Source organism: Zonotrichia albicollis, chromosome 2 (genome assembly GCF_047830755.1).
Source record: "Zonotrichia albicollis isolate bZonAlb1 chromosome 2, bZonAlb1.hap1, whole genome shotgun sequence".
Classification (NCBI taxonomy): Eukaryota; Metazoa; Chordata; class Aves; order Passeriformes; family Passerellidae; genus Zonotrichia; species Zonotrichia albicollis.
The window spans coordinates 57450974-57463096 of NC_133820.1; the positions used below are offsets into that span (position 1 = coordinate 57450974).

Here is a 12123-nt window from a genome sequence, read left to right on the forward strand (position 1 = left end):
CCCAAAACCACAATACCATGAAACCTTGAAGGAAGCTAACAGTAACATCTGAGTTTAGGCACTTCTCAAAGATTTTCTTTCCATTAATTTTTTTCTTGTTTTCATACCCACTTTTTTGTGTTTTGCAGATACATGATTGTAATATCCAGAACTTAGCAGTTGGTGCACTGTGGTTTTTACCAGCATAAGGAATTTTTCCTGACTGATAGCATAATGCCTTTTTAAGTGTAGATAGTGCAAAGTATGACGTTAAGGAATCCATTCCCATGGCAGTGTTTACTTGGTGTCTGCATTTGCCCAGCTCACTGAATGGGCAGTTCTGTGCTGGGTGAGAGGAGCCGTGCAGTCTCGGACAGCAGCCCGCAGAAGCAGTGTTTGAATTCAGGAGAGGAAAGGCTGAGTACTTTTTCTTTCTCCTTGTTACCTAGGCCTGTCAGGATGGATTTGGAAAATAAACCACATGGGAATAATTTAGGTGTCTTTTCCCTTTTTCATTTCACTGGTGACTGTGTCCGTTTGTCCATCCCCAAAGATTTCCCATATTCAAACATGCTTTACCATCCCAGAGGGATCTCCTTATATATTATGGAAGTATGTTTTAGATGTTTGAGCTGTAGGCATCCCAGATAATCCTGACTGTGATAAAGATGAGATTTTCTTGTTTCTCTGCAGCCAGGACATGGCAATCATTTATATTTGCTAGGCTTTGTGTGCCTGTTGATGCCTCATTAATTGCAAGTCGTTTTGGGAGGGTTCCATTGGCTGTGTGTGAAGAACAGAAAAATAGAAAAAAGTTTTCTTAATTAATGGAGAAGGGAAAATCTGTTGAAATGAAGAGAACATCTTAGTCTGTTTTCTGCTCTGAACTCACCTAAGGAGTGAGCTGCACTGACACACCACAAACAATTTTCATTCAACAGAATTTCAAATCAAAATGAACAGCAGCAAAGTTATAAATTGCATCTACTTCCCATGCTGTTTCACAGTTTTAATATATTATTCTGCATTCTGCACTGAACTTACTCTTCTCTTTGGTCAAACCAATGCCAATTCTTCTCCAAAGATGGTGTCTTCATCCTAAATATGAAAGATACACCAAGCTGCACTTTAAACACATTCTGGAGTTATTGGAGAGTTAGCCCACTGCGCTCTTTGTTTCATAAAGATTTTACAGAGGAGGTAGATTACCAAACAATCTTACCCTTTGATGTCTTTTCTTGATGAGTAAAATAGTACTAAAAGTTCTGATTTACGTCCTTTGTGGTACTGGAGGAATTTCCAATGCAATAGTGTCATCACTGTAATTGCAACTAGTTGGATTCCTCTAAAAAAATAAATACAAATACAATGGATTTTTTGGTTTGAAGTACACACAGGTATCGTGTGACACAGGAAGTACAGAAACATAAAAAGACGGAGAATCTTTTTTGCTAGGTATCACTACTTAAATTACAAAATAGGATTATTTTTGCAGTATGTTGCATTATTCATTGTTCTGCCATATAAAATTGGTCATTTTTTAAATTAGGTTTTATATTTTTATTCTTTTTAATTCCCATCCAAATTCTATGTGAAGGAATTAGTTCAAATCAGTTTTTGTAAAACATTGAACAACTCTGAATTAATGAAACAATTCTAATAGATTAATTTAAACATTCTAAATATAGTAATATGGCTATGACTTTTGAACAGATGAGAGGAAGGAATGCACTGTAAAAGATATCAGCATGCAGAGTGTATTATTTATGTCCTTGTATGCATAGTCCTCAGTTAAGGCTATTTAACAGAGACTGTGAGGGGAAGGTAATGTCAGCATGGTAATCCAAATCTCAAGTATTATGATTTTACAGAGTAAATATATTTATAAATCAGATTTTATATTGACCAGCTCTGCTTAATCGGTTCCTGTTGCTTTTTCAACTGAAATCTGGAGCTGTGTTCCTGTGGTCACTTCATGGGTACGTGTCCACATTGTCACCCCAAAATGAGCACAGTGGGGATGGCCTCTGCATGAGCTACAGTAATAACTTACTTAATAAAAGCCCAATAAGTTAATAAATAAGAACTGGGTATTAATTGCAAGTTTTCCTTAGATACAGAGAGCAATTTAGTTCAGCAGTGGTCTTCCATTATTCAAAAGCTACTTTGAATTAGGTGCTGGTGTTTGTACAGTTAATACAGTAATAGAAAATTAATTCGCAGTTTCAGAAATATCTGCCTGTAGTCCTCTGATTGTAGGTACAATCAGAGACATGTTAACACTCAAAGCTGTGCTCTTAGTAGATAAAAACTACAAATAAAGCTTTTCATCCTCACTGATATCTTTGTTTTCTTCTGTGTATTACTTTAGTAAAAGTTAATTTCATTCCCATAATTCAAAATGTATATAAAATCTTTTTCCTAGATGGGGTGAGAGCAGCAGGGAATGATGAGTAGGAATTGTGAAACTTGCCTCCAAAAAGTATGTGTGTTTGTGAAAAAAATGCTTTAAAAACAACTCCTTTTCTGAAGTCTTCTTTACTGTAGGATACCAAAATCCTGAAGTCTATATTGCAAGCTTATATTCCTTAATATTGCCAAATTATGTGTGAATGTATGCTAAATAAAAAACATGTAGATGATTCTCCAAACAGAACTACAAAAAGTAATTTCAGGATGATATTTAGACTTCTGGCAGATCATGTTATATGGTCAACAGAATTTTTAATAGCTGCCATATTGGCAGCCAAATCCTGTATCCCATGGCAAGAGTGTCAAGAAAAGCTTACCCCAAATGGCTTAACAGCTGGGGCATTCCTTGTGAAAGCTGGAGCTGTGGGTTTGAACTCCCTCAGGTGAAAGCAAGCACTGAGCCAGACATCTCACTTGCTGAGCTGCTGTCTGACATCTCCATGTAATGCCGATGGTGTCAAGCACCTCTTATTGCTTCTGGGTGCACTTTAAAATGAAAGGTGCTCCTCTTCCTCATCTTCAGGTATGCCCAGAGCATACTGCAGTCCACAGAGACTTGATGTGGTTTTGCATATTAGTCTAATCTAAACTAAATGTGAGGAACTAACCAGAAGGGTTGTTTCTCCTAACTCTTGCTGGATATAATGCTCATACAGAAGTAAGGTGAGCAGTGTTACTTTGCTGATCCACCTGAGAAAAGATTTTCACTAGGTTACTTTTAAATGTACCTAGTAAAACTTAAGGATCCTAGAACATCTAAAGAAGCCTCTGTTTTCAGCTGTATTTTTTTAGGGCAGTAAGATGTGCAGGTAACTAGTGGGTATTCTGTTAATCCCACTCAGTTTGGTTTGTCTACCATCCTTTTCTTCCTTCTTTCACTTCGTATAAAGTCTTTCACCTTCCTCTGGTAGCATTGCTAACACCCATGTGTTCTCCTCCTTCACAGCTGAAAACATTTGTTATGCCATTTTCCTCCTCTTTTCTTTTCATTACATGCAGTTCTTCCTTTCTGGGACCAACCAATTAAACCTATGGAGTTTCTTCAACCAGCTCAGTCTTCCCCTGGTGTAGTCTGCTGTATTGTTCCTGTCTTTGCATCTCTTTACTGCTCCTTACAACTTTATTTATCATGTTAAAAATTGTTTTCCATCATGCAAGACTGTGCCTATTTCTATCCTACTCTTTTTCTCATTGATTATTTGTATTTTCCTCAAAACATTTTTATCCACAGCATCTCTGAAGGCCAGCTCTCACCTCCTTGCTGCACAGGCCTGTCCAGAGCCCAGTCAAATCAAGGGGATGCCCTTTTGTAATTTCACAGCCCTTTAGTTGAGTTTCTCTCCAGGGAAACTCATTGTTTTCTCCCTGTTTCTTCAAATTCTTCAAATATTACTTCTTTTATGAAACCTGTCAGTGAGAATTGGTCCAAGGGAAGTGAATGTACATTAAGATATGTGTTCCTTGCTTTGAAATTTCAACTGCAATATGTGTCTTGTGAACTTATTAACTGTTTGACATAGCTGTTGTGTTAGATCTTTCTTGGAGCAGAGACGTCTTCCAGTTTAGGGTCGAGCAAACAAGTCTGTGGTAGTATTTATAGAAAGATAAATGTTTGTCATCTTTTTAGACCTTTGGGAGGGAGTTTTTTTTCCTTTTAATTATAACAATATCTATTAAAATAACATTTGTAGTAAATAAGACAATGGAAATATGTTGCCAAGTCCAGACTTTGTAATTAATATTTGTTGAATGAAACCCATTTTTCCTCCTTACGATGGAAGACTTTTAATACCCACGTTGTTTGGTGTTGTAAATGAACACGTCTCTATTTGGCTGCACATCCTGCCATGTAAATATACCAAGTCAAACTCAAAATGTTTTCTCCCAGGTGAAAAAATATTGCATAAAAATTTGTTGTAGCAGATGAGATTGTAAGCTTGCCATGAATGTGCAAAAGGGAATCAGAGGTGAAGAGAATATTTCAAGTGTCTGGAATACTGCTGTGGCAGGAGAATGTTAATCTGCTGTTGTTGGGGCAGGAGGCAGCCCTTGGAGCCGGCACATTCCTTGGGGCCCTGCTGCAGAGGGAGCTGCCAGCAGAGTTTACAGCGAGCTGCAGGGCCAGCCTGCTCTGTGCACATGGGCTGACCCTGCACATGGCAAATGTGCTCTTCTCATTAAAAGCTAACTTAAGTGTTGCATTTAACCTTGACAGTACTGAGCAGGTGCATCACACTGGTGTGTCAGTAAGCACACAAACATAGGAAATGTCCAGTGTACATTGTGACAGTGTTTATATATTTATCATGCTTATTTTAACTCCAAAACGTGCCTGTAATTTATAAGCAACTGAAATGTCAGCATTCGAAGCAGAAATATTTTAATGTGTTTACTCCAAAGTCATAAGGCTGTTTATATTTTTTAAAAAACGTTAACACACACGTGTGTGGACACAGTGTCCACTGTGTTTAAAAGATCACTATTACAAATGAGTACTGTGTCTGCCATGAAAAGATGGTTTCATCCAAGTCCAGTTTGACAGATAGTAGTAGCTGAATTGGTGTTATTCTTGTATCGTGGTTTCACAGAACATAACAGTATGTTGTCTTTTTTTTTTCTTTCTGTTCCCCAGATAGTGGTGGTACCAAAGGGGAAAGACTGAGTGCCAAACTGAAAGTTCTGCCTGGAACAAATGAACCCTATGAAGGTAGCAGCAGTAAAGAAATAGGCAAGTGGACATCTTATACCTTTTCTAATTTCATGGTCCTCAGGGAGAGGAGAAATAAGGAGAGAGGAAAAAATATAAGTTGTTGGAAGAGTATGTAAAATTAGATAATTGGGGAAACATTTTCCCATGAAAATGAGGCTTTTGCTTCATTGTTCAGAGCTCACTATAAAGTAATTGTAAATATTAAGAAATGTCGCCCTTGTTAATATTACTTTCAATATCTGTCTGCTGTGTCCTTTAAGTCAGTTCTTGTCATTCTGCAGTCATAGGTTCTTCAATAAGACTGGATTTTCAAAGGGGTTTAAAACCTCAAATTCATGTGGAATGTGGTACTTCCTAAAAAGCCATTCCTCAAACAAGTCATCAGTCTTGCTGTTCCTTGCACATTTCCAAAGTCTTTTTCTCACTGTAGTATAATTAGAAAAATTTATTAGAAAAAACACCAAGAGGCTTCTATCAGTAGAACCCTGGAACTTTGCTCTTGTTCCCTGCCTCAGTTCCTGAATGCAGTGTTTTGTTCTCCTTCAGCATTCACATGCTCATTCTGTCTGCATTTCAAAGACACAGATGTGTAGTGCTAAATCCTAATCTTGTATTTGATTTTGTATGTTTAAAACCAGCTAAAGTTAAAGCTAAAATAGTTTGTAACTGTTTCCCATGTATTTATTTAAACCCTAGATGCCTCCTACGCAGATCCACTTGGCCCACAACCAGAAAGACCAAAAACAGCAGCAAGAAAAAGAACGGAGGAAGATGATTTTGCTGATGAAGAACTAGGAGAGGATCTGCTTCCAGAATAGCATATGGGCCACTCATCTTTTTTTTTAATCCTTGTAAAAGTTTTAGCTGAACACTTTTCATTCATAATGATTTTGTAGTGTATTTTTATAAACTATTCTTTAAATACTTTGAACATGTGGTACCTTATGTAGAAAACTTGGATTTGTAATTGCAGTGTCTTCTGTGATTGATTAAAAAAATAATGGTGAGGTTATTTTACCCATGCATAAGATCTACACAAGTGCTCAAACACATTGCAAGCTGTATCAAATGTGTAAAGCTTTTCCTTTCAGAGATACATACAATGATAATATTAGAGAGAAGAGCCTCTAAAACTTCATCTTTCGATGCAGAATACCTCGAAGCAATGCTTGTAAGGTTGAAAATCCTGTATCTTTCATCCAAAGCCAGAACTTTTTAAGTCCTGTGAACTGACCTGAAAATGCTGGATATGACCTTGGTCTTCCTTAAGGTCCCTTAAGATTCAGTGAATCACTTTGCACTGATACCAAAGAAAGCATCTTAATTTTAGCCTACTCTTAGATGAACTAGGACCATTTTTGCAGTCTCTCAGCAAAATGTCCTTATTTTTGTTGGGTTTTTTTTGAGTGATCAGAGTTCTCGGGATTTCAGCCTAGTTTGTTCAGAATTGCTAATTAGACTGCAGCTTTTGAGTCTTATGAGTATGGGCAAAGTTATTTACAGAAATCACCATTTTGCTTATGAACTGAACAAGTTGGATCCGAAGTTACTGAGACCTGTTATATTCCTGTAGTAGGGATCACTTTGGGGAGATGAAAATATTAGTCAGGTGTTCATAATTTCCTAATAAATACTTGCAAAACTAGTCCACTGAGATGGCTTGTTTTTGGAACCCTGGCATGAGTTTAGTTTAATAGTTAGACTTTGGTCATTGCACTTTGAGAAGGAACACTGAAAATTTCAGAAGATTGAATTCTTGCAATTCAGTGTTGCTCAGTGCTGCTCAGACTGTTTGCCAGTGCCAGTGGAGAAGACTCTTTGTATCTTCATGACATGTTTTTTCAGGTTTTAGAAATGCTGCCCAGTTTGATAGGATGTCTGCAGTGGTCAGAAGTGTCCTGTGGGGTGTATGAGCTGCTCTGTGTGTAGCATGCTTCCCATGGGACCAGAGCAGAGTTTCATCTGGGATTGCACCACTTCCACCTGATGGTACGAGCAGAGCTGTTCAGTGCTGTTTGTGGAACACCCCAAGGAGCTCACCAAAGAAGAAAGACAAGGTAAGCTCTGGGGCCTGATCCTTCTAAGGGGTGGAAAAGAGCATGAGAAGGAAGTGGATGGCAGCTGCCTTATTTCTGCAAGTCTCTCTTGCCTGTTCCTCAGTCCTGCTGTATCTACTGCTCTGGTTGTACAATGACAGATTCCTGGATGTCATGGTAGTTCTTTCTGTCAGGCTTAGTCTTGGAATACACCAGGATGCAGTGTGCCATGCAGGAAGGAGTATTTTCAGCTCCAGAATGCAGTGGCATGAGGTATCAGAGTTAATCACAGTAAGAGACAATAAATGGGACTCTGGCAGGGAGCGTAGACAAACCTGTGAAACAGTGCAGAAGAGAAGGCAGGAGAGATGCTGCCATGGTCTTCTAGCACAGAGACATTTGAGTGGACTGCAGTGGGTTGACCCTGGCTGGATGCCTGGCACCCACTGAAGCCTCTCACTCTCCTTTGCAGCTGAGCAGGGGAGAGAAAATACAACAGAGGGTTCATGGGTTGAGATAAGGACCGAGAGAGATCACTCACCAAATACCATCACAGGCAAAATAGATTTAAATTAGAGATACTAATTGAATTTATTATTCAGAAATCAGAGCAGGATAATGAGTAGTAAAATAAACCTTCAAAACACCTTCCCCCCACCCCTCCCTTCTTCCCAGCTCTACTTCAGTGCCACACAGTGAGGCTCAGGGAAACGGGTCAGGGAATGGGGGGTCACAATCTGTTCCGTGGCCTCTCCCATTGCTCAGGGAGAGGAGTTGTTCCCCTGCTGCTCCATGGGGTCCCTCCCATGGGAGACAGTTCTCCATGAACTTGTCCAATGTGAGTCCATCTCACAAGCAACAGTTCCCCTCAAACTGCTGCAGGGTGGGTCACTCTTCCCCAGGGTGCAGCCCATTCCAGGCCAGGCTGCTCCAGCATGGGTTCCTCTCCCCAGGGGCCTCCCACGGGGCCACAGCCTCCTCTCAGGCATCACCTGCTCCAGCATGGGCTCCTCCAGGGGCTCCAGGTGGATCTCTGCATCCCTGGGGATCTCCATGGGCTGCAGGGGCAGCTGCCTCACCACACTCTGCACCAAGGGCTGCAGGGGAATCTCAGCTCAATGCCTGGAGCCCCTCCTGCCCCTCCTTCTGCCCTGACCTTGGTGTGTGCAGGGCTGCTGCTCTCACGTGTTCTCACCCTGCTCCTCTCATGTCTTCTCTGGCCACAATTACCTCTGTGCAGTAACTCTTTACAGAATTCTTCTTAAATATGTTATCTGAGAGGCATTACCACCATTTCTGATAGGTCCAGCCTTAATCAGCAGCACGTCCATTTTGGAGCCAGCTGCCATTGGCCCCACTGGACGTTGGGGAAACTTCTGGCAGCTTCTCACAAAAGCCACCCCTGTAGCCCCCTACTAGCAAAGTTTGGCCATGCAAACCCAATACAGCATCTAATAAAAAATTGCAATCACATAGGCATGTCCAAGATAAAGTGGCATGAAGTACCAATACCTTGGGATACAGTTCACAACTTAAGTCTGTAGAAACACTCCTGCCAATATCAGAGAGATTTTGATCAGCAGCAGTTTCTTGACTCAGTTTGCCCAGATGCATAACTATACATTGGGTAAAATTCTGTGGATTACAAACAATTGCACTTTTGTTCCAGCCCTGCACAAACTCACAGGCAGTTTTGGAACATGTTGTTTCCTATGTACAGACTCTCAGGGACTTCTGGAACATGCTGTTTCCTACAGCATGAGGATCTGATTATATAATGCTTTGGGTTATGATGAATTTGCATGTTATTTTGCAAGCACAGTTGAGCTTGTTCTGAACTGACAGAAAGCCATGTGATCCAGCTCCAACACTGGGATAGTGAGTCCTGCTGACAGTCAAAATGATGTAGCCCAGGTTCATCCACTTCAAAGCCGTGTTCACAGTGGCTGCATCTCCACTAGAGCATTGCCAGGGCAAGCCCAGAGCAGAGCAGAGGATGTGTACCCAGCTGCTCTGCAAGACCAGTAGCACAGCAGTGCACAGTAGCACAGTTTTGGACCATGACAGTTCATCTCCCAGACAGTTGCCTTGCATGATCCAAAGGTAAGCCTGGGCCAGGAGCCATTCTTTGGAAGCAGCTTCAGTGCATCATCCTTCTTCTTTGGTGTAAGATGTTCTGTATGAGGGAACACAAGAGTCAAAGACCGGACTGAAGGCCAAAGGGTGATCCCTGATGGAGATGAATACAACTGGGATCTGTTGAGAAGGAAGCTGCGTGCACATTTCCAAAGTGCTGGGTCACCATGTTGGAATGCCTCAGGCTGTCCCACAGGTGAGCACACCTGATTCAGGTAGCTCAGCTCTCCAAGGAAATGTGGAGTGCTTTTTTCAAATAACTACCTGGGTTATATGGGATTATGTGCTGTGTTGATGTGATGTCCCTGGCTGGCATGTAGCTTGGATGCATTGAGCTGCTACCACATAGGATGCCCTTGATCCTGAGATAGGTCTTAGAAACCACAGGAGTTGAAACCTGAATGAGCTAAATAGTTCTATTTTCATCCATGAAATTCAAGCAGAAACTTTTCTTCAGGCTTGGTTGCACAAAACAGACCACATCTCCAGAAGCCACACACTGTAGCGACGTGCTTCCAGCAGCATTTAAACCCCATTTTGTGTTCATCATTGTGGAATTAGTCGATTAATCATTTAAGATTCCTGGTATTATATTAATTTATTAGTTTACGTTAGAAGAACAGCAACATTAAACCTAGGAAAATGCTGAGCCCCTTGAGAGACTGACTCATGAGGTATTTTAGCTTCTATTGTCATGAAAAGATCTATTATACAATATTAATCAATCCTCAGTTGACCTCTTAGACTTGAAGTCTTCCTTAGGGTAGGAACTTTACATACCAAGTTACCTTTCTCTTTACATGTATGAAAAACATCTCTTTGTGCAGTAGCCAAATAGAAATGGCTATTTTAGTACTATTTTATTTATTTCTGAACAAGCCTAGCTCTACAGCATCAAAATATTCTTAATCACATATATCATGTTTTTCTCTGAACATCCTTTGTCAGATTACATGACTTATTACTTCTAAACCAAAGCTATTCCAGAGTAAAATAGGAATTGAAATTTGTACAAAGGTACAGTTCATAGAATCATAGAATGGCTTGGGTTGGAAGACACCTTAAAGATCAAACAGTTCCAGCTTCCCTGCTGTGGGCAGGGACACCTTCCACTAGACCAGGTTGCTTCAAGCCCCATCCAGCCTGAGCTTGGACACTTCCAGGGATAGGGCATCCAAAATTGCCAATAAATAGTTTTATGATAAAATTTTATGATAAAGGGCAGTTTCTCTTGCTCCCTTTGCAAGAGCAGTATGAGATTGTAAGAAATTAATCTAATTTGCTAAGTTTTGATTATTCTTGATGTCAAGGACATGGATGATCAACTTTATGGTAAAAAGGCTATTTTTAGCCTGTTTGCTCCTCAGTTTCCCCCCTTGGCAAAATGAAATCTTTGGAAGATTCTGCACATCTCAAGAATTCACTTTTGCAAAGTTAAATTGCCTAACAACTGTAAAATGTGCTGAGATGCTGCTGCAGAAGATGCCATGCCAAGGACACTGCAAAGTGGTATTACAACTGTGAGGAAGATGAATGGGACCAGAAGAGTTTGGGTGACAGGTTATCTGCAAACAGAATGTGAGACAGAAGGACATCTTCAGGGAGTAATTGAATTCTCTCTCTGGAAATTTTTATCCGCTGGGGATGTCAGCTGAATGCTTGTTCCACCCAACAACTTGAGTTGTTCAACTTGAAGGTCTGTATGATAATTTTTAAAACCTTTTTCACATCATTATTTCAGATAGAGATAGGATCTCATTGATGCTGTAGCAGGATGGGAATGAGCAGTTGGAATATGCCAGTGTAGGGCAATTCTGCCATTTTTGTGGCAAGCATAATACTGTGGTATCGTTGATAATGTTTGTCACAATAATGTGATTTATTTATGTGAGAACCCCAGTATCTGAAACTGCCTGTTGTGGGCCAGAGCAGCCATGGAAGACAACAACCCCAGCCACAAAATATCCTGACAACACTGCTCCTTGGGGGTTAATGTGTCTGGGGAGAGCTACATTCTTACATTTACTGTCAGGTTTTCACCATCATTCCAATGGTTCTGAAACAATTTTCCAAATTATCATAATGGTCTGGTGATAACACGTTAGAAAAGGATTTTTTTCTCCTGCTATGACACATTTTTCTCCAGCTGTTGGTAACAATGTAAGGTTGAAGACAAACCTGGTGTGTCCTTCATTAAACACGTTTCAGCGTTTAACATGGCATGAAATGCTCTCTGGTGGGATCAGGTGCAGAAAATGTTTCTTCTTATTTATATGAACTCACTAAAAATGTCTGTCTTATTCTTGCTGAGCTTAGTTTTCTTTGGAACATCCTCACTTTCTCATAGCAGGAATTTGTGGAACTGAACTTATTATCTGACACTGATCACTGTGGTGATAAACTCATGAGAGAGGTAGATACCAGTCCCAAATATAAATATTGAATGACAATCTCCAGAAAAAACATTTAGAATATTATGTAAAAGTGAAAGACATAGTTTTGAATCCATTGATTGAAATAACCTGTATTATATCAAAATCGGGATGGATTTCATATTACTAAATATTTTTTCAATATTTCATTTGTATAGATACTTTAATTCCTCCTCAAATTATAAGAAAATTGTAAATTAATACCAATGACAAAGATACTGGTTAGTAATTTCTTAAAGTCGTGGAAGAACCTAAGTTGCCAAAGTGTATCAGGGAATATTTTATGACTGAAATGTCTCTAGGGTAGACCATGCTACAAGAACTGGCATAGCACTCTGAGTTCCTCTGTAATGGAATA

The 12123-nt window shown here is 40.0% G+C and overlaps 1 protein-coding gene across 6 annotated transcripts in view; it reads left to right on the forward strand.

Annotated features, from left to right (window-relative positions):
- The window catches only part of IFT88 (intraflagellar transport 88), a 126806-nt gene extending 120705 nt beyond the window's left edge, over window positions 1-6101 (forward strand). For all 6 annotated transcript variants that reach the window (XR_001332359.2, XM_074535227.1, XM_074535226.1 and 3 more), the window contains 2 exons: window positions 5084-5179; window positions 5858-6101. Coding sequence is in view for 5 of the 6 variants with exons in the window: in XM_074535227.1 (XP_074391328.1) it covers window positions 5084-5179; window positions 5858-5979 (218 nt within the window). In the remaining variant the exon portion in view is untranslated. The remainder of the gene's footprint in view (window positions 1-5083; window positions 5180-5857) is intronic.
- The last annotated feature ends 6022 nt before the right edge of the window (window positions 6102-12123 follow it).